Genomic DNA, 25,599 nt, shown 5'->3' with positions numbered 1-25,599 from the left:
GACTTCTTTAGCCATATGACCTACGTGGTTTTTGTTGTTTTTAAATTTTTCTTTGTCAGGTTACTGTAGCATCTCCCTTCTCTTTGTGTCTCCCTGCAGTTTTGAGTATCCGGGGAGCCCAGGAAGAGGAGCCAACAGACCCCCAGCTGATGCGACTGGACAACATGCTGTTAGCAGAGGGGGTGGCAGGGCCAGAGAAGGGTGGTGGCTCGGCTGCGGCAGCTGCAGCGGCAGCGGCTTCCGGAGGTGCAGGTTCAGACAACTCAGTGGAGCATTCCGATTACAGAGCCAAACTCTCACAGATCAGACAAATCTACCACACGGAGCTGGAGAAATACGAGCAGGTAACCACCGCTTTACAGGGTCTCGGCACCTGAAGGAAGGGCAGAGGAGTCATAAGATCCAGGCAGACAGCCTTTCCTGGGCGTTGCTGTCTTGGGTCCAGCATTTCCAGTCTCCCGGTCGCCACTTGCTGACCTTGAGTCCTGCAGGTCCTTGGTCACCACCATTGAAAAGCCAGGCAAACTGGAGGTAAAGTCATTTAAAAAAACCCAGAGTTGTAAGTGATGATTTCTAGAAACATTAATAGTCCGTTACAGGGGCACTCCGTCCCTGGCGCTCTGGAGTGTTTGCTCATGGCCTGCAGCTTGGGGCTGCCAGGGAGTGGTAGGTCATGAGCAGAGTCACCCCTTGACCTGGGGAGGTGAGTGGGTTCCTCTGACTCTTGTTTGCTCATTAATTAGGAGGATTCTTCAACATCTGGGTGCTTGTGGAACCATATGGCAACAGATACTAAAACTTAAAATCCTTCGTTCTACCCAGCCTCAGTTTAAATGCGAGTCAGACATGTTCTGCTTTTTATATATGAGATGCAATATGATACACACACCCCTCTGTAAAAAGTAGAGGTTCTCAGGGGACCACTGGCTTTAGACAAACTTGGATTCCGGTCCTGACACTCCTCCGATGGTCTCTGGGAGCCAGGGACCTGCATACTGTACCGTAAAAGCTGGTGGTATTTGGCTAAGTTCTGTGGATTTGAAGTCTAGGATATCACAGAGCCATAAAGATCATATGAAGGAAAGGCTAAGGAAGGCTTTAAATCATAAGACAGTATATAAATATTATACAGTATTATAATTCTAACAGAGCTCCTTTCTATTAGAGAGGCCCCCCCCCCACACACACATAACATTGTCCTGAAGTTGTAGGTTGACTTACTTGCATTGAATGGTTAGGTTTCTGGCATTCTTTTCTTTTTTCTGTCTTTTTGGGGCTGCATCTGCGGCATATGGAGGTTCCCAGGCTAGGGGTCTAATCAGAGCTACAGCTGCCGGCCTACACCAGAACCACAGCAACGCCAGATCTGAGCCGAGTCTGTGACCTACACCACAGCTCACGGCAATGCCGGATCCTTAACCCGCTGAGCGAGGCCAGGGATCAGACCCACAACCCCAGGGTTCCCAGTTGGATTCGTTTCTGCTCTACCACCATGGGAACTTCTTTCTTTTCTAAGAGTCACAAAAGAGGGAGAAAAGGCAAAAAATAGAAAGACCCTCTCCAGTCCACTTCTGACTGTCTAGGTCAAAGGCAAATGCAAACTTGATAGGAAATTTAAATTTTAAAATAGAAATAGGTGGTTTAAAATTTAAAGTGAAGAAAGTTTCATTATTACATTCCACCTTTGAAATGGAGTTCTACAAAGTCCCTTCTTTTATGAGAGGGGAAAAAAAACTGAAGCTTGAAGCCAAGCAAGGTGAACATTCTCCTCACGGTAAAAGCTCATGTAGACAGTTCCTCGGTTTCCAGGAGAGGCTGAGCTGGCTGATCCGTGATAGCTTCCCCACATGGACCTTTTTAGAGTTCACGGTCTGCCCTAACTAATAGGATAACTTGGGAAGACACCTGGGGACATTTCCTATAAAGGTCCCTAGCTCTTGGGTTCTTCCTAGTCTGTGCTTTGCCTATTTGACCTTCAGCACTCAGCTTGGTCTTTGGCATAACACCCCATCTAGACCCATCATCCCGATTACCTCTTGCCAAATTCCAGGAGCGCAGGAGTGTGGCTTCCCCCCTGATCCCATAACTGGAATGCATGTTAGACTGGATGGTGTTAAAAACTGGCTTTATTCTTAGCAGCATAGGAGAATGGACTGTGTTCCTGATTTTTTTCTTTTTCTTTTTTTTTTTTTTGTCCTTTTTAGGGCTGTACCTGTGGCATATGGAAGTTCCCAGGCTATGGGTCTAATTAGAGCTACAGCCACGCAGGATCCACGCTGTGTCTGCGACCTACACCACAGCTCATGGCAACACCGGATCCTTAACCCACTGAACGAGGCCAGGGATCAAATCTGAAACCTCATGGTTCCCAGTCGGATTCGTTTCTGATGCGCCGAGATGGGAACTCCCTGTGTTCTTGATTTAAACCACCTTGTTACTCTTCTATCGTCATCCAAAATGAGTAAAGGACTTTTGTCAACCTAATTGCACTTGTTCCTCAAGATAATGTTATGGTTGGGTCCCCAGGACAGGTACTGTCATCCTCTCCGTTTAGATACAGATGAAGAAGTGGAGGTTAAAGAGGTTAAGTGATGTGTCAGAATCCAGATTTTGACCCTTAGCCCAAGGGTTCCTGTTAGAAGAGCACACGACTGCACTTGATGTGGAAGAGTGTGGATTTCTGTGGACAAGCAAGCAACCAACTTGTCCTCTCTCTTACTTCCATGGACTAGATTGATGTAGTCTAAGAGAGAGACTAGTCATAAACAGTCTCCTTCAGAAACTTCTCGTGGATATCTACCTACGCTTAAAAACAAAACAAAACAAAAAAAAAAAGGTGGAAGTTAGGAACTGAAGGAAAAACTCCATCAGTACAGAGAAGCAAATCCCACTTAGGAACCTTGAGGTTTCAGGTCCGATCCCTGGCCTCACTCAGTGGGTTAAGGATCCGGCATTGCCGTGAGCTGTGGTCTAGGTTGCAGATTAAGTAAATATAGTGGGGTGGCCTATGTTTATTCTTCAAAAGTAGTAAAAAATTATTTCCTTACTTCTGTGGGCATTTTCTGGGTGAGAACTGAATACTGTTTAACACACTCTCTGTGCCTAATAATTTATTAATATTAGTTGTATTGTTAATTATAGTAAATAGCAGATTGTGAGGAAATTATGCCATTAACCTTCTAGCGAGTGTGTTGGAGAGATAGATCTTCTTCATTTTTCCTGCAGCCCTTCCTCGTGGGAGCTTTTTTAAAAATAGGAAAGCTTAGTAAAGTAAAAATGTCTCTGTACCTACATGAAGTTACCAAACTGACTGTTCAAGAGTTGATTCTGTTGCTTTGTTTTGTTTCTGGTTTGGTGGTAGTACACAACCAGCGGATCTGTTAGCTTCCCAGTAATTAGCTACCATAACCCTACTCAGCCCCACCTCCAAAAAAAAACTACCTGAACCAGCCATTGTTTCACCCTGAGGTTATTAGATAAAGAAGGCTTCTAGAGACTTTCATTAGCAAGAAAGGAAGGAAATTGTTTTCTTCATTAAATGGAATTGGTAAAACACTTTTTCAGCAGATCACATTGGGAGCGAAGGTATTTAAGAACTGGCATATTCTAATAGATAAAACCATGGTATCAGAAACCTGAACTTTATTCCAAGTGCTATTAAAAAAAAAAAATAACTCTTGTAGCTATGCAGAGTTCTTCAGTTTTTGTAAATTACGCTGCCAGGGCATTGTCGGTGCTCAGTCTCTAAGGCTGAACTGGGTTGGGTAAAGTCCATTTACAGCTAAGAGGGTCCTGAAATCCCAGTCACATTCGTTGCTGAAATTGGCAGCCACATCCAGCTTGAAGGAGTAAGAGAAAAGTGCGGGAAGGAAGCTTAAATCTCCGATTAAATTAAACTCAAGCATGATTTTCTAAGAGAGCATTTTTTGGGTCAGGTGCTCCCAGAGGTGCCTTTGTCCCGGACTTAGAATGTCTCCTTTCAGAAAGCGTCCACTCTCTGGGGGCAGCTGGAGGGGGCGCTGTCGAAGGCGACTGTCTTTAGGACAGTATGCAGTATCGTCTCCTCTGCCACGGGAACCTTCAGCCTGTGAGGGTCCTAGTTAATTAACAATTGTCACCCCTACTCTTTCATCCTGTCATCGGGAGCACCTGACAGAATGGGAGCAGCGTGGCCCCTGAAAGTGCCGAGCTTGGGGGGACTGAAGAGGAGGCGTGGGTGGCTCAGGTCCTGGAAAGATCTGGATCATTGCATTCGGCCCGTCCAAAATGGACTTGGACCACTTCTCTGCTGTCTGTTGCGTTCCTGAGCAGCTGTTGAGCAGCTGCCTTGAGCCACCTCAGCAGTGGGTGAAAAGACTTCACTGTCTGTTTATGGCAGAGCAGAAAGGGGCCCGGGATCAAATGCCCTGAATAAACATCAGATATTGTGAGTATTTTGATTCACCGTAATGAAGCACATTATTATTAGCCGAGCACTGTGGCTTCCCGGCAGAGAGCCAGTACCCTTGACAATACCTCCTTCTCATCCAGCCCCTCCTCCCTTTGAGCCCCCTCCAAGTGGGGAAGCTGCACCCCAGCTGGGGGGGGGGTGTGTGGCATTTCCCCAGAAAGCCTGTTGGGATGCCTGCCTCCACTACCCACCCCGTGGCCCCGTAGAATTCCAGCCAACCCGCTGCCAGGTTTTATTTCCCTCTCTTTGTTGTACAGCTTGTGGGGGGTGGGGCACAGTTGAGGTTGGGGAGGGAAGATACTTAGAAGATCGTATGTTTCTGTAGCAATTTTCTTAGTGAGAGCAAAATGCTACGTGGACCCGATCTTCTGTGGATTTTGTCTTCAGCTTATCTCTGCAGAGTAGAAGCAGGGTATCTATGACCCCTTTTCATATTTAACACAAGGGAAACTGGGAAACTGAAGTCGGGGGGAAGTTTGCCCACCAATTGTGAGAATATGCTGGGTTTCTAAGTTACCTCAACTTTGAAGCAGTGCTAATGACACACTTTATATGACCAGACACATACATGGTAACTTGTATATGGTCCTTGCCACTCCCTTTGAGGTACTGCCGTCCCCATTTCACGAATAGGGAAGACGAGAGGCAGGGATCTTAGGGAACTAACCAAGCCCCGCTGTGATGTGAGTTCCAGAAGCAAGATCTGAACAGAGACAGTCTGTGCCCTTAGCCCGCTGCTCTGTTCATGTGATTTACTCCATCTGTAGGTCACTACACAGGAGCTTGGGGCAGCTAGCCTTGCTAAAGGGTTAGGAATGATTAAATCCACTCACGGACAAATGAAATGAAGTACTGAGTAGTGAAAGGATTTGCCCACATACCCACAGAGGCAGGGTCAAAAACCAGGCCTCCCAGCCCCAGTGTAGACACAGCCCAGTGGATGTGTCTGCCTATGTATCTTTGGCCAACCAACTGGAAGGATGTCTTGGAGAAATGACTAGTAAATGTGTTAATATTATTGCATTATTGACATCTGTGAGGAGATGCATGTGGTTAAAAACAATGGCAATGCGGAGTTATCATTAATAAGTGTGTTTAGGCTAGGTTGGACCCTTTGAGTCATTAGTTCTTCAGCTCAAAGCATTAACTTGCCTTTTTATTACAAATATTACACAGTTTTACAACATTACTGTGAGTGGCATGTGAATAGATATTTTACTTAGTGCTCACCGAGAAAACCAGACTACAGTAATAGTCTCTAAAAGAAAGAGCAGTGGCGGAGTTCCTGTTGTGGCTCAGCTGGTTAAGAACCTGTCATCTCTGTGAGGATGTGGGTTCAGTTCCTGACCCTACTCAGTAGGTTAAGCATCTGGCTTTGCTGTGAGCTGAGGTATAAGCAGATGTGGCTTGAATATGGCATTGCCGTGGCTGTGGTATAGGCCTCAGCTGCAGCTCTGATTTGATCCCCAGCCTGGAAACTTCCATATGCCACAGGTGCAGCTGATAAGAAAGAAAGGAAGGGAGTTCCCTTCCTGGCTCAGTGGTTAACGAACCCAACTAGGATCCATGAGGACATGGGTTTGATCCCTGGCCTTGATCAGTGAGCCATGGTATAGGTTGCAGATGCAGCTTGGATCCTGCATTGCTGTGGCTGTGGCATAGGCCAGCAGCTACATCTCTAATTTGACCTCTAGCCTGGGAACTTCCATATGCTGCAGGTGCAGCCCTAAAAAGCAAAAAAGCAAGAGAAAAAAAAATAAAGGAAGGAAGGAAGAAAAGAAAAAAAAAAAGAGAGAGCACAGTGATATTTAGAGGAGAAAGTTCACGGCCTAGGAAAGAACAGACACTGTGGCGTGAATTAGCAAGTGTTCAGATCCTGAGTCAGCTGTAGCTGCTGTATTTTGCAGGATGTCATGATTTTACTGTAAAGTAAGGCAGTGGGAAAAATGATCTCCAAGTTTCACTTCCAGAGCCAGTAATAGGTTGGTCTATATAACCTGAGTGTTTTCCTTTCTGTAGGATAACTTCTGAATCCTCTAAATCCTGTTTTGATGCTGTTTCTTTACAGATTCCCTTTGTGTTACAGACAGAGCGGGTCTTTAGAAAGCCAGCATAGGAGGGAATTCATAAAGCTTGAAGTAGAAATAGATTGATGAGAAATCTCTCAGACGAGTTATCAGAGCTTTTAATTCTACGAGTCCACTCTTTGGGGCTGTTTTTGCATGCCCAAATTGAATATTTGCAAACTATAACATATCAGAGATAATGGGCAAGGCAGAAAGTTCCTGCTATGTTTGACCCCAAACTCTCTTTGGCTTTTAACATTGGGGTGAAGGGTCATGACGTGTGTATTATAATACACACAAGTATCCATGTTCTTGCTTTCATAGTAGTAAAATCATGAAAAAAAAATTGATTTCAAGAAATGATTAAGAAGAAGTTCCCGTCGTGGCTCAGTGGTTAAAGAACTGACTAGGATCCATGAGGATGTGGGTTCCATCCCCAGCCTCGCTTTGTGGGTTAAGGATCCGGCATTGCCGTGAGCTGTGGTCTAGGTCAAAGATGAGGCTTGGATTCCAAGCTGCTGTGGCTGTGGTGTGGGCCAGCAGCTACAGCTCTGATTCAACCCCTAGCCTGGGAACCTCTATGTGCCACAGGTGCGACCCTAAAAAGACAAAGGACAAAAAAAAAAAAAAGAAAAGAAAAGAAAAGAAAGAAATGATTAAGAATTTTCTTTTCCCTTTGCAAAAATCCACATCATAGCCAAAAATTATAAGCAGGTGATCCAAAAGGATTTCCAGGCAGTCATTTCTTTTTTCTGATTTGACCACATATCACAAACTAGCCCAGTTTTCCTTCCCTTCACATGTCTGTAGATGAACCCACCCAGCCTCACGTCAAGGACCTGACGTGTGCTGAGGCTGGCGCCCTCACCCGGCCCCGTGTCTGTCACCCTGCCATTCCAGGCGTGTAACGAGTTCACCACCCACGTGATGAATCTCCTGCGAGAGCAAAGCCGGACCAGGCCCATCTCCCCGAAGGAGATCGAGCGGATGGTCAGTATCATCCACCGCAAGTTCAGCTCCATCCAGATGCAGCTCAAGCAGAGCACGTGCGAGGCCGTCATGATCCTGCGTTCCCGGTTTCTGGATGCAAGGTGAGTCACTGAGGGAGGTCTGTCCTTGGGGAGAACCACTGATCCCGGGTTGGAATACACGGCTGGCTGGTCCCTCTCCAAAGACTCCATTTTTACCACCTTCAGTGCCAAGCCAAAGTAGTAGCCTCAGAAATGTTCTTAGGTTCGGGAAAGGGCTGCAAGGGTGGATAACCAGTGGTTCTGTACAGCTCCAGGGAACTGGGGTGGAGTGGATTTAGGACCGCACCCTCGGCTTCTGGAAGTTCCCAGGCTAGCGGTCCAATCGGAGCTGCAGCTGCCGGCCTACACCACAGCCATAGCAACACCAGATCCAAGCCACATCTGTGACCTACACCACAGCTCATGGCAATGCTGGATCCTTAACCCTCTGAGTGAGGTCAGGGATCGAACTTGGGTCCTCATGGATACTAGTCAGGTTTGTTAACCGCTGAGCCACAGAGGGAACTCCATCAGGAGAGTTTTTAAGTGAGGATGACTTAGCTACGGTGACAGATATAGCTGGACTTTTTGTTTTCATATCATTCGGTGCCTGTTTCATAGGTACATGTCATAACCGTGGGCCCACAGAGGCCTTAGGAGATACCCCAGTGACATATTTTCTCCAAGAGAGACAGTTCTGATGGAGAGCTGGAGATCTTGTCCAAGCTGCATGTTTGTAGGCAGAGAACGCACCCAGTTCAATTCAGCAAATATTTATCACTAGATTACCACACTCTTGGGCTGAGTTTTAGGGGTACGAATATGAATAAGATGGGGGTCCCTTGGCCATAGAGGGGCAAGGGACTGGTCTGATAGGGGCCAGCCAATCAAGATTGGATCTTTTCTTTCTAACATCAACTTAGGGCCTGACTTGTGAGTTATGGAATTCAGTTGGCACCATGGATAGATAGAAAGGTCTTTTAAGACGAAACCTGAGACTGTAGAACAGGTAATCAGCTCTTGGTTCCCCTGCCAATGGATCTGTGCAAATCCCTTTGGGTCCTTTGGCTTCTGTTACCCAGCCTGCCAGGGGGTGATAATCCCATCTTTCATCTACTCCAGAAGAATGTGCGGATGTAGTAAATAAATTTTCAGGGTGTGGGTATCCTTTTTGATCTCCAGCTCATCTGAAATTAGCCATCTGCTGCAACTGCAGATTTCATCACTCATTGTTTCCATTCCCGGGTACAAGCCCATTCTATGAGTTTTAATAGGAAGACATTGGATGTCAGGATTGTGTACCATTTCACGATCTGTAATTTCATCCCTTTTCAATCAGACACACAGATTCTTTGCACTTCAAATGTTTGCACCCAGAAATCGGGTATTCTTCAGTTCTCTTAGGTGTACTTTCCTCTCTCTTTATAAGTGTGGTCTTCTGAGTTCACAGCCCTCTTTAAAACTCCCTAGCATCTCCTAAACTGCTTTTTGGGTTTTTTTTTTTTGGCTTTTTAGGGCCACACCTGAGGCATATGAAAGTTCCCAGGCTAGGGGTCAAATTGGAGCTGCAGCTGCCAGCCTATGCCACAGCCACAGCAATTCGGAATCCAAGCCGCATCTGGAACCTACACCACATCTTACGGCAATGTTGGATCCTTAACTCACTGAATGAGGCCAGGGATGGAACCTGCATCTTCATTGATACTAGTTGGGTTCATTACCCCTGAGCCACAATGGAAACTCCCCTAAACTGCCTTTTATTCAAGGCATTTTGGCTCACATAGAATATGAAATCAGAATGCCAGCTAGCTGACTGTATCTCTAATAGAATTCCATAGAGAAAGTCAAGAGAAAGTACAAAGGCAGAGAACATTTCCCAGGGGAGTGTGGTTGGGGGCAGGGAGGCACAGTCCCCAAAGCAAGACCCCCTTTCATCTCCTGCTCCCTTAAAGCAGGCTGTTCTCTGCACGGGACAAAGTGCAGGTGACTGGTGGCCTGTGCCTGGGTCTTTTCCTGTGTGGCGGCTGCCACCACTCCACACACGCCGCTTACATCCCCATGGGAACTCCCCTCGTTAAAATGCTGGAGTTGGTATTTATGTTGGCAGATACTGAAAACAAAAAGAAAAAAGACAAAAAAAAGAGAAAAGAAAAGGCCTAGACTGGGTTCTTTTCAAGAAAAAAATTGGAGGGAAGGGAGGAGCAGAATCATTTTCTTGTAGGATTTCTTCCCTCGGTAACTCTGCTGTGCCCAGCTGATGGTCAGACTAGAAAAGACACTAAATGAGGCGAGCTTTGTACACAGTTCCTTTCACTTCCACCAGCCTTTCCTAGATCGTTCCAGTTGGCACCAGAAGGACAGTCCCTGTTAAGAGAGGGGTTCTTTCCTACTTTGGTTGCAACCTTTGAATCATTGCCTCTGAGCCAGGATTCAAAACTAGAACAGTTAACCTATTGTTGTGGTTATTAGCACTTATTTTGAGGGTATGTTTAGTGTCGCTGAAAGAATGAGACCCCTAGAAGCCAGCCTATAGCTGAGCAAATGGTTTTTCCAACTCAAAAATAGATGTTTGCCTGGACCTCCTGATTGAGATAGTTAATATCATTGCTTCCAGTACTATCTCTAATTGGGAAAGTTAGCTAAACACACTTTAGGAAGAAAGACAGATTCGCTGCTGATACTCACGTGCTGCTCTAAACCATGCGTCTTAATGGGCAGGACTTCATGAGAGATTTCATGGAAGACAGATAAAATATAAGGGGAACTTGATGTAGGAACAGACTTAGTCTTTGTAACATAATAGGTATGTAGACTCAAGTGTTAGTGCTTTGTTGTGTAACGTTCCTTGTATTTTCTGTTGGTGCAGCACAGATCCCCACAAATTTAGCAGCTTAAAACAATGCAAAGTTATCATCTCATCATTTCTGTTATTCAGATGCCTGGGCAGATTCACCTGGATCCTCTGCCCTAGTCTCACAAAGCTGTGATCCAGGCGTCAGCCGAGGCCATGCGCTCAGATGAAGCTCGTTCCAGGGCCATGACTCCCTTCCTTGTGATTGTGGGACTGGGTTCTCCAGCTCCTAGCAGCCATTGTCATCATAGGCAGTTTACAATTTGCTGCCTACTTTCTTCGTGGAAAATGTCACCATTGTAAGGCTTTAACCCTAACCTCCCTTTTTATTAACTCAGAGTCAACTGATTAGTTACTTCATCACAGGAATGATATCCTGTCATTTTCACCGGTCCCCCAACACATGCACAAGAGGAGGGGATGTACCCCAGGGTGGAATCTTTCACATCTTCTCAGGATTTGGCCTTCCTCCTCCCCAACTGAGCACTTGGCCCAGGCTTTGTTCACTTCTCTTCCTTACATTGACTTAACTGTGCTGGAAAAGTTGCACTTAAAAATTCCACTCACTCAGGGAGTTCCCTTCGTGGCTCAGCAGTTAACAAACCCAACTAGGGTCCATGAGTAGGTGGGTTTGATCCCTGGCCTTGTTCAGTGGGTTAAGGATCCAGCGTTGCGGTGAGCTGTGGTATAGGTCACAGATGCGACTCAGATCTGGTATGGCTGTGGCTGTGGCGCAGGCTGGCAGCCGCAGCTCTGATTAGACGCCTAGCTTGGGAACTAACATATGCCTTGGGTACGGCTCTAAAAGCAAAAAAAAAAAAAAAAAAGAAGAAGAAGAAGAAGAAAAAAGAAATTACACTTATTCATTCATTATCTCATGCTGTATACCAAACACTGTGCTGTAAAACTTGGTAAGCTTATTGTCAGGACTACGAAAGAGAGGAGTTATAAACCCTCTTAATGATTTTGCAAGTGATACAGTAATTGTACACTTTTTTCAATAACATCTTGCTGGAGAAAACAGGAAGAACCTAAACACATCTTTGGAAGTATACCTTGGTACCTCACCCTGGTCAATGGGTTCCCTAAAATGATTAGCAAAGAGGGCGGCAAGAAAGAGGAAAGGACAGCCAGTAAGGTCTGGACAGCCTGGTGCTGTTTTAGACTTACTTATTTCTCCAAGGGGGTTCTTACTCTCTGTCGCAGGCTGTATTAGCCACTGGAATAAAAAAGATTTAAAAAAATGCATGTAAATGTGGGTCCTACCTTCAAGAGCTCATAATCTCTTGGGACAAGTGCTCTTGCAACTGAATATAAAAGTGTACATGAGAGTTCCCATGGCTCAGCAGGTTAAGAACCTGATATAGTCTCTGTGGGGATGTGGGTTTGATCCCTGGCCTTGCTCAGTGGGTTAAGGATCCGGCGTTGCCGCAAGCTGCAGTGTAGGTCGGATCCAGTGTTGCCATGGCTGCAGCGTAGCCCTCAGTTGCAACTCTGGTTAGACCCCTATCCCAGGAACTTCCCTCTGCCTCAGGTGTGGCTATAAAATTAAAAAAAAAAAAAAAGTATGCATGAACCTAGGAAAGTACACCTGTCAAGTTCACCTGAAGAAGGAGGAGAGAGAATTGGGGTGAGGCAGACTGTGCCAAATCTCAGAGGAGTATGATGTTTAACAAACAGAAGGAATTGCAGAAGCAAAGTAAAACAACATCATTCCCCTTCCACAGGCCTTACTTCCTGGAGTGCTTACTGTGTCAGGCACCAGGGTTCCAAATACATGTGAAGCATGGCACCTCTCCTTGAGGGATTTGCTAGTTTGTTGTGCAGACGTATGTAAACTTATGGCGAAAGCTGTGGGAGAGCAATATGCAGGGTGGTAAGAAGAGGCCCGGGAGCATGAATGCTGTGAGTGTCTTTGGGTAATGGAGAAGCATCTGATAAAACTAGATGAAATTATGTAGAGCATGTTTAGGACTTGGGTGAGGAGGCGCCAGGGATGGGAGAGATCGACTGAAAGACATTAACCGCAAGAGTTCCTATCAGGCCTATTAAGCAGCAGAAACCCTCTGAGCTCTTTAGGAAGAAATGTAGTAATTTATAGGGTCAGTTCTTAAATTGCACTGCTTGGGTTCAGATTCTTGCTACAACCCTAACTACCTTCATGTCCTGGGATTGTGGCTTATCTTTCCTAAGACTCAGTTTTTGTGTCTCTAAAATGGGGATAATCCTATATACAGGAATAAATAAGATAAAAATATTTAAAGAAAAAAACAGTCTGCAACATAGTAGTCACACAATAATTCAGCTGTAATAATAAGGATCACATTATATATTTATCATTGTCATCATCATCATTTTCCTGATCAGATCCATAGTTTGGAGGAATTCCTCTAGAGATTTTCCTGAAGATATGCCGAATTCCTAGAGACTAGATAGGAGACCACTGGGGAAATACAGAATAAGTAGGAAGTGCTCTCCCCATTTCACTCAACTATTTGGAGGAAACTTGTCTTATTTTAAGATAACCATTGGTGTATAATGGGGCAGACAGAAGCAAGAGGTTTGTACACATTTCGTGCTTTTGATGCTGTGCCCCAGGGCTGAGCATCTATTCTTTCTTTCCAGGAGGGCTGTCTTGGAACTATTTTGGGACAGTATCTGCCTCAAGTCATACTGTTTAGTCTGCGGTTTCTTGATTTTAAATTTCAATTAATTAACATGAAAGTAAATGAAAAATTAAAAATACAGCTCTCCAGGTATACTGGCCACATTTCAGCTATCCCGTGGCCACGTGTGGCTAATGGCCACTATGTTGGAGAACAGAGAACATTTATCTTCCTCATTCAGAAAGTGCTGTTGGACCACACTAGTGAGACCATTATAGGACAGTGTTTCTTCTAAACCCGTTTCAAAAATAACCATGACCCTGAGGATGAAACAAGATGTGGTATATATACACAATGGAATACTACTCAGCCATAAAAAAGGATGACATAATGCCATTTGCAGCAACATGGATGGAACTAGAGAATCTCATACTGAGTGAAATGAGCCAGAAAGACAAAGACAAATACCATATGATATCACTTATAACTGGAATCTAATATCCAGCACAAATGAACATCTCCTCAGAAAAGAAAATCATGGACTTGGAGAAGAGACTTGTGGTAGCCTGATGGGAGGGGGAGGGGGTGGGAAGGATCGGGAGCTTGGGCTTATCAGACACAACTTAGAATAGATTTACAAGGAGATCCCGCTGAATAGCATTGAGAACTATGTCTAGATACTCATGTCGCAACAGAAGAAAGGGTGGGGGAAAAAACTGTAACTGCAATGTATACATCTAAGGATAACCTGACCCCCTTGCTGTACAGTGGGAAAATAAAAAAATAAATAAAAAAATAAAATAATAAAATAATAAAATACTAGCTAAGGTCAGAAAAAAAAAAAAGGGGGGGGGTAGATTTGAAAAACAGGACTGGTAAGACTTGCTTTGGGGCCAGTCATCCGAGGAGGGGTAGAGAGCAAGAAGAATTGAGAATCACTCCCAGGTTCTGGCACACACTAGGTACTCAGATATTTCAAGGATGAACCAGCAAATGAATGGACAGGCAGAAGAGCAAATACACTGAACTGTGGGTCTGCGGTGATGTCATTAGATATGTGGAAAAGAAAAGAAAGAGAATGGAGCTGGTTTGGGTGAAGGTGATAATAGTTTTAGAAACACAGTTTGAAGTACCTGGGATACACAGTGGCCGATGGAGTGTCGGCTCTTAGGAGAGGCCTTTGGGCAGCAACAGCCCATTTGGTGGATAGCAACATACGTCCACAGTGCTTACACTTTTCACTCTTAAATTGCTTGTGATTCCAAAGGGTCCATCCCTAAAATGTAATCAAGGTCTCCATTTCCTAAATTAACCTGGATGTCGGACCAGCAGAGCTTTTTTGTTGGCTTGAAATGACAAATGTTAACTTACTGAGCTGAAAACACTTCCAGCCAAAGCAAAGCAAATCAGGTATCTTAGCTCAAATAACCTTATTGACAGAAGTGTAACCGTTTCACTGGGTTCCTTGAAATGCTGCAAAATGCTGATTCTGGGGTGTCAAAGGTCTTAGATTGAGACAGCCCCTGAAAGAGGTGGTAAGTGCGGCCATCAGAGTAGATGAGACCACCTGCGGGAAGACTGCGCTTCCCAAGGAGGAGAGAGCCAGGAACAGCTGTACCATCCCGTACCCCAGCTCATTCCAGAGAGGCTTCCTTTGAGCTCAATTGGAAGAATCCCAAGAAATACACTGTAAGGCTAATGCAAACAACTGAAGGAACGGAGAGGCTCTCCTAATTAGAGAAACCTTCAGGGACCGGGTCCCTAGGCCTAAAACAACTGTTCTCTTTAGGCCCAGAGGAAGCCAGAGGTTATCTAAAGACTAGCCTGGAGACCGTGTTAGCCACTTGGCTATCTTCCTCAAATTTCCGTCATGCAAGGGCTTTTGATACCTGCCTCCTTTTTCATTAAGCCTTTTAATCCAGTCGGCCCAATTTTTGCTGCTGGGTGACCCAGAAACTCAGCATGATTTGGGAGAGTGACTTGGGCTTGGCATGATCTGGGCAGATGTGGCTAATACCTTTGGACAGATGGAGTTCATCTGGTAAAATCAGGCACTTTATTGTGTTAATTAATCCAAGTGGGACGCTGAAAATACAACATTAGCTGAATTTCCTGTCTAGCAAGGTGATCAGTGCTTGCTGTTGGCTTAAATTGGAAAATTCTATATCCTGGCATAACCAAGGATGTTCTGGAAAATTTTTTTCCCCATAAGGAGAAGCTTCTGATAAAAGCAGGAAAGGCAAAAGTGCTAATGGAGCTAATTCAAAGATAGAGGCCCCATCCCCACCCCCACCCCCACCCCCACCCCCCAAAGAGAGCCAGCCAGCATCTGCAAGCAGCCTTGCAGCCTGCATCCAGCATCCATAAGCAACCCCCAGCCAGCTATCCTCAGGCCTTAGCTGGGAGGAGGCAGTAAAGTGATTCTCACTCTAAATTAGTTCAATTAGCACTTTTTTTTAAAGGCAGAAAAATGCTTTTATTCAAAAAGTGGTTTTCTTCCTTTTAGCAACCTTATAGATGAAAAAGATTTCTCTGGACTTATGTTTTACCATTTAGCAGCTGTTCCTGCTTAAGAAGTTGCCGCTTCTCTCCTTTTGAGGGAGGTCAAACAGTCAGGGGGTTAATTTCTGTCCGTTCCCTCCCCTCCTCCCTAACGCTTTTAAAAAATGTTGCGTGCACTTATATGGGGATAGAACAGAGAGAAAACAGTAACTGATTTTTAACTTATGGCCACAATGTCTCTGTGTCATTTCCAGGAGGCAGTTCATACACAAGAAAGAGGCTGGGTTTTGTAGTCAGGCAGATCTGAATGAATATTTTGCCTCTATAACATACCAGTTGAGTGACCTTTGAATTTAGTTCTTCATTGGTAAATGGAAATAACCATAGCTTCCTCACCAGTTGTGAAAAATGAATGACTTGAATTGATGGCTATGTGTTAAGGTCCAAGGCCTGGAAGCTGGTAGCAAGAGTCCCCAAAAAGTCCCAGCATTTGCTGTGTACCAGGTATGGTGCTGAGTCCTTTCTATGTGGAACCTCATTTCTCCTTTACTCTTACCCCATGAGGTGGGTATGGCTCTTCCTACTGTCACTTGAAGAAGCTGAGGTTTAGAGGGGCATCCCAAATCACCCAACTGGTACTCAGTTAGTCCAGGGTGGCTTGATTTTGAAACTTCATGCTTCTCACCACTCTATCTAAATATGTGTGACCATTCTTCTGTTCAGTGTCCTGACAATATAGAATGAAATATTTAACACCTGCTCTTAGTGATGCTTTCAGCATCGGCCCCTTTGTGCAAACCTCCTCTCGTGCACTTGTCACTCAGTTCTTCTGCATTCGCATTGTGGCCAGTTGGTTAAGAACCTGACATAGTATCCACGAGGGTGTGGGTTTGATCCCTGGCCTCGCTCAGTGGGTTAAGGATCTGGTGTTGCCGTGAGCTGTGGTGTAGGTCGCAGATGCCACTCAGATCCAGTGCTGTTGTGGCTGGGGTGTAGGCTGGCGGGCATGGCCTTAAAAAGAAAAATGTTATTCTCCAATATGTAGGTCCTCTTCTCTCCCTTTCAGTGTGTATTTGGTGTGAACTTTTTCTTTTGTTGTTGTTGTTGTTTTCTTTCTCTATGAAGGCGAAAGAGACGGAATTTCAACAAGCAAGCGACAGAAATCCTGAACGAATATTTCTATTCCCATCTCAGCAACCCTTACCCCAGTGAGGAAGCCAAAGAGGAGTTAGCCAAGAAGTGTGGCATCACAGTGTCCCAGGTAAGGAGCCTGCCGAGGGCACAGCCTGTAGCCTGGCCATGGCGGCATCGTGTGGTGGAATCTTGGAGGTTTAGGCTTTACTGAACTTTCAGGCCTTGTGAGTTCCATCAACGTACGCCTTGAAATGGCAAGGTGAGCACATGACGTGTGTAAGAAAGTTTCCAGGAGTTCCTGTCATGGCTCAACGGTAATGAACCCAACTACTATCAATGAGGATGTGGGTTCAATCCCTGGCCTTGCTCAGTGGCTTAAAGATCCGGTGTTGCCGTGAGCTATGGTGTAGGTCACAGACGTGGCTCGGATTCTGCATTGCTGTGGCTGTGGTGTAGGCTGGCAGCTACAGCTCTAATTCAGCCCCTAGCCTGGGAACCTGACATGGTATCCATGAGGGTGTGGGTTTGATCCCTGGCCTCGTTCAGGGGGTTAAGGATCTGGTGTTGCCATGAGCTGTGGCATAGGTCACAGATGCCGCTCAGATCCAGTGTTGCTGTGGCTGGGGTGTAGGCCCTAAAAAGCAAGGAAAAAAAAAAAAGAAAGTAAGACAAAGAATGTTTCCAGGAAGGTACCTGGGAAAACTTGAGAGGGACCAGCAGGAGCAGGAGAAGACTAAGTAGAGTACAGTGTTAAAATGGGGATAGGGGTCCTCCCTCTGAGCTCTGCATTGCTTCAAAGGGGTGAAGATCCCTACATGCACTTGGAAAGCCATCTGCCTTTCTTATGTTGTTTTCTCAAACGTAGTCAACTTCACTTTTCTTTCCCCAACCCAGAAACTTTAAGAGTCAGTGAAGGGAACTTTAAATGAAAGGGACTCAGATGTCCTCTCTTGATGTCCTCCTTCTGTAACTGATGGAGTGTAGGAATTTTAACATGTCACCATGATCGCATTGGAGTGATTGCACAAAATGTCACTGAGTGCCCCCTCCCCCCAAAGAGCAATAACCGTAACAGGTGCCTATCGATGTGGAAAGATACACGACATAAAATTTTTATAGACCTGGAGCCTTCCGCATTAATATGAAGTAGAGAAATAGGCAAGTTTTATGCATATCTAGATTTTGTCCACTTAAAGGAGCCATTCAAACTTCTTACTCAGTCTTAACCTCAAATACCACCACCAGTCTCTAGCTAAGACCCGTAGGGATTGATTGCTCTGAAATCTCGCAGAGATAGTTTTTTTCAGAATGACGAAAGAGAATTGCACCTACTGGTATTTCCAAAAAGGGTGTTTGGTGGGGGGAGGAGCCTTGGGAAGAAAAGGCTCACTTTAGTGAGAAAACTTCACATTTTCCAAATGGCGTAGGTGCTGTTTTGTATAAACTGAGCATCTGTACTTCCTTGAATTGAATCCTGGCTTCTGCTACTCCCTGCTGGGTGCTGATTCCCATCAACCTGTGTTTAGCTAAGCAGAATTAGGTCTAGTCAGAATAAAGAACTCCACACGGGGGTCTACAATGAAGAGATTGCCAGGGTCTCCCCAGCAAGCTGGGGGTGGTTTTGCAGCTGCCTTGGCAGCCTCCTTTCAGGTAAGGCAGAAAGAATCGACTCCTTTTTCAACCCAGACCTTCCTCAGGTACTTAGACCCAGTGGAAGGTCATTTCCAGCCTTGGCAACCCTGGGAAGGCAGAACATCAGTGGTCTAATTCACATGGCTTGGTTTTGTCTAGGTTTCTAACCATTCTTGTCCAAATCTAGACCCCTTGTCCACAAGAAAAGAGAATTGATGGTTTTTGATACTCCCTGCATGTTTGCAGCGTGGTTCCAGGTACGAACCCCATCACTAGCCCACAACAGTGAATGTCAGGCATGGACTCTTCTGCTACTAAAATAAACTGAAATCACTGTATTGTTTGAATTCAGATTTCTGGGGTTTGGCGTTCCAAATCCCTATTAAAAATAGAATGAACTCTTCAGAATCTAGACTGTATTGTATCTGAATGAAAAACGGAATCCTGGCCTGTTCCAGTAACCTTTACTTCCTTCATCATGGAAACTCAAAGTACAAGTAGTTTGTCCATTAAAATGATTAGTAACACACACTTTATCACTTTTCTCTTTCCTCCATCCACCCCAAGGCCATATCATTCTTCCTTCCTTATCACCTCACTTCCTCCGAACAGCAACCAAACACGTCTACCATTGCCAAACAAGCCTCAGTGGGAAACAGTGTGATACAATATCATAGAAAGAACATTTGGCTAGGAGCATGCTTATGCTAAGCATCGACTGTGGGATTTTAGGGAACTTACTCTTTCTTTGGGGATCTTAGTTTTCCCATCTACCAATCATGGTTTGTTGGATCACATGATTTATTAAATCTCCCTCTAGTTTTCACATCTAGGGGATGCCTTTGGCTATGTCTTTCTTGCCTTTTGTTGTTATTATTAATTACCCTGCCATCTTGAAATTTTTCTACTTTGGTTTCCTTGATATTATCTCCTCTGGAGTTTCCTCCTTCCTTTGGGCCATTCCTGCTGTCTTCATAAACAATCTACCGCCTTCACCTATCCTAAAAATAGGTTCTTTCTTTAGCCCTCATTGTATCATGCCCTAGCCCATGGCTCTTAACTATTCTTAAGTCACTTATTCTTTTGAAATCCACTTACTGTTGGTCCTCTCATGGTCTAAAGCAAAGATAAGCTCATTCACTGATGCTCTTCTCCTTTGATCCCTGAACAGAACAGCCCATTTTCTATCCCAGTGCTGCTTGGAGTGCAGTCTGCAGAAGGCAGACTCAGCAACATCTGGGAGCTGGTTAGGAATGTAAATTCTTGCGTCTCACCTCAGCCCTGAATCAGAGATCTATGGTAGGGGGGAGAGGAGGCTAAGGGTCTGTTTTAATAAGTCCTCCATGCATGCTTGACTTTGAAAAGCACTGCTCTACACACTTACTCTGAGTGATCCCCTCCGTGCTCACAGCTGCAAATATACTTCTGTTTGAATATCCCAATGAGACTTCTTTCCTGGAACGCCAAACTCATATATCTTACCTCCCACTGGACTTCACCATGGCTGTGCCCATGGGCTCCTCAAACTTAACATGTTCAAAACGTGAATCAGACTTTCCCCAGAGAATCTGAAATTGATTCCTTCTGTATTACCTGTCTCAGAGTGTGTCAGTCATCCATCCACATATCCCTAGCGCCTAGCACACAGTAGACTCTTGTCAATGACTGTTGAACAGTGAGTTAATGAATAAAAACACTAGTTCTGTATGTGGTTCAGGGCATATGATACCCCCTAGTGGACAGTGTCGGAACTGCCTGAATTGACCTTCGGTCTTACCTACCTGAGCATCTATTCTCATATAGAAGGGGACCATCCCCCACCCTACCCCCACCACATCCTTTCTCCACCTTCTTTCTCCTCACCATTCTCTGTGTAGCCAATTTAATTAGACCACAGGCACTTCCTCTCCTCCTCAAAAGTCCTTCCAAATTACCTTCCTCTTTCCTCCTTTTTTCCAGCTCATTCAGTTATCTCAGAAAAATCTCCCTACCTCTTTTCTTCTTTCTCTATTCCACTAAGTCAAAAAACAACCATAATTACAATTGATTCCTATGGATAGTGAAAATTACATCAAGAAAAACATGAATTTTGGAGTGAAATTAGATAGGCAGTGGTCCTTAAATTGACACAGAAGTGCCCTTCTACTTAACCTCTCTTTCGGCAGGTACTCACATTTACAATACAAAGAAAGCATTTTCTCTTGAATTGTTTTCTCTCTGGTTCACTAATATTGAAACGGTGTGGTTTGATTTTTATAACAAAGGCTTGGCATTTCTGCCAAGTATAAGCTGTATAGGTCTGTGGGGGACAGTCTTATACAATTTCTAAATTTAGCTAATGCACTTTAAAAATAAGAATAGTTTTGCAAGAATTGTCTTTATCTGCTACTGTTGGGCCATGACTGCATGTAAGCTGTAGTACCTGTGTTACCCACTTCTTCCCTCACCATATTCAAAAACCACAGCATTTTAGTATGAAATCACATCTGGAACATGGGATATAAAGCTTTCCTAAGGCAGGAATTATAGGAGTAAAACTGTGTCTACATTTGTGTCTGGCAGAGGTCTTGGTATAAAGGGAACAAGGGCACAGAATCAAGCCAGGGCAGCCACTGTGAGCCACTTGAAGGAAATAAAATAACAAATGAAAGTAAATTAGGTTTATTTTGTGTATCGGCCTTAAAGCCTGGAATTCAAAGGAATAAGCAGTGATATGGTTCGGTTTTCCTTATGTAGATAACACCAAGCTTTGCACAGAATACTTAGTGAGATCTATTGGATTGAATTATATTGGTCCTCAAGTATGTAGTCCAGGGCAACTAAGAATTGAGTCCCTTTTAAAGTTATTTAACTAATAAAATAAAAATGTGAAATTAATCCATCCATGAATGCACCCATATGTTGATATAGATTTATATGGATAGTCAAAGGTCTGTGGTTCTTGATTCCCCAGGGTTGGCTTTAGCGTTAAGTAACAGGCATTTCTCCTGAAATGCTATGTTTATTTTAGTGTTATATACTTAAGAGGTAAGCAGATTTAAAATGCTTGCCCTAAACTAAAAGGGTCCTAGTTAAATGAACAGCTCTTCCATAGGAAAAACATGTTGTCACAGTGGTTTTTCTAAATAGTGTTATATGTCTTTTTTTTTTTTTTTTTTAGGGCTGCACCGTCTGCATATGGAAGTTTCTAGGCTATGGGTTGAATTGGAGCTGCAGCTGCCAGTCATGGCCACAGCCATAGCAACATGGGATCTGAGCCGAGTGTGTGGCCTATACCACAGCTCACAGCGATGCTGGATCCTTATCCCACTGAGTGAGGCCAGGGATCAAGTCCTCATGGATCTTAGTTGGGTTTGTTATCACTGAGCCATGACGGGAACTCCTAGATTGTGTTAAATGGAGCCAGAGGATCTTATTATATGTAGTTGCTCCTTTTGAGGCTCTTACATCAGGTTTTTTCATCGATATTGCAAAATCAGAGTTAGGGTAAAACCAATCAGCCTATTTTTTTAACCTTCTCACAGAGCTTCCTTCTCTTCTGCGATGTTTGTGCAGGATGAACTCTAACTTTCTTGTCTTTTCTTAAACTGCTCTAGGTATCAAACTGGTTTGGAAATAAGCGAATCCGGTACAAGAAGAACATAGGTAAATTTCAAGAGGAAGCCAATATTTATGCTGCCAAAACAGCTGTCACTGCTACCAATGTGTCAGCCCATGGAAGCCAAGCTAACTCACCCTCAACTCCCAACTCAGCTGGTTAGTCTTTTCTTTAATTTGGGGGAATTTTTCTCCATTCTTATATTTGCTTTTCCTGTATTTGAGTTTTCTTTTAATTCTTTGGGTTTCTGATTGGTTGATTTGTGTACTTATTGTCTTTTTTATTGTTGATGATACTTTTGGTTTTTCCTTTTATTTCTAAAAAACAATGTGTTTTGCTGTTAATGAGATGGGCTTGTCTCAGCATTTGCACTAATGTGTCTCTTTGAAATTGGTTGGTTTTGTTGAGGAGACCTCTAATTTCTCCTTTCAGAGATTCCAATAAGTAAGCTTGACCTAATACTTAGAGCTACTTCCTTGGGATTCTAGCAATTTAGTCTGTTTCATATGAATTTTTATCCTGTCTCTTTTGTTCTTCCCATCACATAATGTCTGGGTCATCTACTTCCATGTATTCCATGCAGGAATATTCACTTTAAATATCTCATCAGAATGTTTTGATCTGCAAAGCCAGCTACAGTTATTATTATCCATTGTTTATAGTTGTTTTCCTTTAATGTTGGATTGTGTTGGTTTTCTTTATGTAAACTACAAAGAAAATTGCCAGTCATTAATTCAAGTTACTCATTTTAGTTTTCCTGTTGTCACTATCAGTCATGTGCTATGCTCCTGGTTTTATTTTAGTGACTATGCATTGTATCACTAATTTCAGAGTTTAGGCCACCATGGTACATTTTGGGGTGTTCCTTGTACCACCAGCTCTTAATTTCCATGAGTGAAAAAGGAGAGTCAATAATGCATAAAGTATAACCATGGTATTTGTATTGCTACTGAAGGTGTGCATGTTGGTGCTTTTTTAAAAGAGAAAACCAGAAATGTTTCCTTATTGAATGTCTTTATTTATTAAGTAAGACTTTATTAAAGAAGTCTCAGATTGGAGTTCCTGTCATGGCTCATTGGAAACGAATCTGACTAGCATCCATGAGGACGCAGGTTTGATCCCTGGCCTCGCTCAGTGAGTTAAGGATCTGGCATTGCCATGAGCTGTGGTTGCAGATGCGGCTCGGATCCTGCATTGCTGTGGCTGAGATGTAGGCCAGCAGCTGCATCTCTGATTTGATCCCTAGCCTAGGAACTTCCACATACCGAAGGTACAGCCCTAAGAAGACAAAAATAAATAAATAAATAAATAATAGTCTCCCATTAAGATTACCTCTCCCCTATAATGAACCAGATGCATTGATTTTGGCTCTGGGTGCACATCTAAGAAAACTGATGCCCTAAAAAGGTCACACATGTAAATATGTTAGGTCATCATACGATTTTTTCAATCTAATTTCTAACATTTGGGGGGATATGTGGTGTCTTTGACCTTCCAGCTCATTTGCCCACCAAAATAAGTTCTACCTTACAGTGGGTTAATATTGAAGGGATGTAAAGCTTCCCACACCAGTGTCTGCTGTGAGCTTCTAGATGCACTAATTTGTTATCGTAAGGTTCTCCAAGTCACTGGGCTGTACAGCCGTGGCCTTCTTTTGTTTAAATGGAATCATGCATAAAGTGGTCTGGGCTTTGTAAATGTGGCTGTGGTAAGACAATGTAGAATTCAACCCAGTTTTCTTTTTCCCGGCACTCCAGATTGGGTAACCTTGGGAAGCATATTTGCTTCTGAGGTTGTGTGTGTGTGTGTGTGTGTGTGTTTCCTTCTCTTCTCATCATGGTATGATTGACAAAGGATTGAGGCTAACGGGTTCAATAACCAGAGAGTTTCCGTCTTCCCCATCTGGTCAGTTATTAAGCATTTCAGACCCAGCAACACTAGTTGAATTGCACTGCTCAGCAGACATTTTCACTTGTCTCTTTGGAAGAAGTGCAGTTCTGTCAACATTAGCAAAAACACACTCAACACTCCTGCAAAGGTTATCATAATGCAAAACATATCAAAATGACTTTTTCCTGTCCCTGATATATCTGCATCGCAGATGGCTTAGCATGATTGATGACTAGGCCTTAGAAAGGCCCCGTGGACTCCCTTCGTTACTAAATTCGTAAGTTTTTATTCTTTCCTAAAGCACTTCAAAAGGGAAAAGTAAGCATTTTAACCCCCTAGTCTGTGTTTAAGAATCATGTTGGCCCTCTGGGAATGTCAGTCTGTGATTACAGTTTTCTAAGGAATTTTTTCTGGTGGCTTAAACTTCATGTGACTATTCTGAGCACAAAGTAAATTATTATGGAAAATTTGAGCTAAGCTTTCCAGTTGTGCCTAAGTTGTCGGAAATAATATGCAGAGGAACCCCTTTGTAGTGCTTTTTCTAAAATAGAGATAAAAGAAAATACTATTGTATATGTGTAATAGCATGGAATTTTCAAAGATAAACATTTTAACAGGAAAAGTTATAAAAGGGCTTTTCTGTGTTTTCTTTGCTCTTAACCCAAATCACTACACGGATAGAGAACTGTAAAATGTTTCACCTTTTCACATAAGGTGTATATCATGTTGTATACTAGCTCTTTGATAATCCCAAAGGATAAATGATAATTGAAATAGCGAGTTTGAAATGAGAAGTACATAAGTGAAAATATATTTTGGCTGATTTTGAAGTTGAGTGTTCTGGAATCTGGGAACATTATATCGTCATTATCGAAGTAGGAGTTTTTTCTAGAAGCTTTACTAAATATAAATAGTCATTTCTACTGCAAGGAAGATATTTTGCAAGTAAATCCTCTTCCTTCTAGAGGCTTTTGTGTGAAGAGCCATACTTTAGTGTCTTTATTTAGGCCATGTCCAAATATTCCTATTTGTTGATATGAGCCTGGCCTCCTATTTCCTTAAGCATAATTCATGAAAATCACGTAGGGCTGGGGCCTGTGGGGAATTAGCAAGCATTTAGAGATACTTGGCATACTTCATATTTCACACCAGCAAGTTGGGCAAAATGGATGGAGAAAGGAGGAAAAATAGAAGGAAAACAAGAAAATTAAGTTTGGGGGAAAAAAGAGTAAAAATGGGGACCAGTTATAACTCTGGGTCCGTAATTCTTCTGGAAGGACCTAAAGTGAAACCTTCTCAATTTCCTATTTTTGATGAGATTATAAAAGAAGAGTTAATATCTTAGAAAAATAGGGCCCTTTTAGGAAGGTTGGGTTATCTTTTTGGAAGGTTAGAGAACATTTCCACATCCAAGAAGAAAGAAATTGGCTGTGTGTTACAGATATTTTCTGTGGCATAGCCTCAACATTGGTATCTTATCAGAATCTGTGATTAGCTAAGTAACCTCTGGTTTTTTGAGACTCAGAGCTCCCGGATTTGAATTCTCTTACTTAGTTATATGTGTGTGTGTGTCAAGGACAACAGCAGATTCTGCCATGACAATTCTTCCTCTGACACCAGTTAGTCAGCAGCAGCCTTTTTACATATTCTGATTATACCCCTAATAGGAGGTTTGGTGGTTTTCTGGATTGGTGGAAGATTATCATGTTAAAACCTCTGGACATTGGCTCTCTAAGAGAAGTTTATGAAGATTACACAGAGTTAGAAAGGAGGTAACACATCCAGAGACTATTTATTAAAACCAAGTGAAAGAATTTATCCTAAGTGATGTTTTAGGCTGTGTTCTTTCTTCCTTTGTTT

General features: G+C 43.5%; 1 protein-coding gene across 11 annotated transcripts in view; it reads left to right on the top strand.

The window, feature by feature from the left end:
* PBX1 (PBX homeobox 1) overlaps positions 1-25,599 on the top strand; it is a 346,007-nt gene that overhangs the window by 247,125 nt on the left and 73,283 nt on the right. For 8 of the 11 annotated variants that reach the window (XM_085022551.1, XM_085022549.1, XM_005655374.4 and 5 more), the window contains 4 exons: positions 100-344; positions 7,417-7,607; positions 16,611-16,746; positions 21,848-22,007. In XM_085022551.1, coding sequence (XP_084878677.1) covers positions 100-344; positions 7,417-7,607; positions 16,611-16,746; positions 21,848-22,007 — 732 coding nt within the window. Of the gene's footprint in view, positions 1-99; positions 345-7,416; positions 8,969-9,072; positions 9,668-11,114; positions 12,649-16,610; positions 16,747-21,847; positions 22,008-25,599 lie in introns of those variants that run through there. The other 3 variants (XR_014843946.1, XR_014843945.1, XR_014843944.1) reach the window with 3 other exon arrangements.

Source organism: Sus scrofa, chromosome 4 (genome assembly GCF_054392235.1).
Source record: "Sus scrofa isolate SSC_HxYL_T2T_F1_AM1 chromosome 4, Sscrofa_HxYL_maternal_Yorkshire_Landrace_v2.0, whole genome shotgun sequence".
Taxonomy (NCBI): domain Eukaryota; kingdom Metazoa; phylum Chordata; class Mammalia; order Artiodactyla; family Suidae; genus Sus; species Sus scrofa.
Note: the sequence above shows the minus strand (reverse complement) of the source record. Positions and strands in the feature narration are given on the sequence as shown.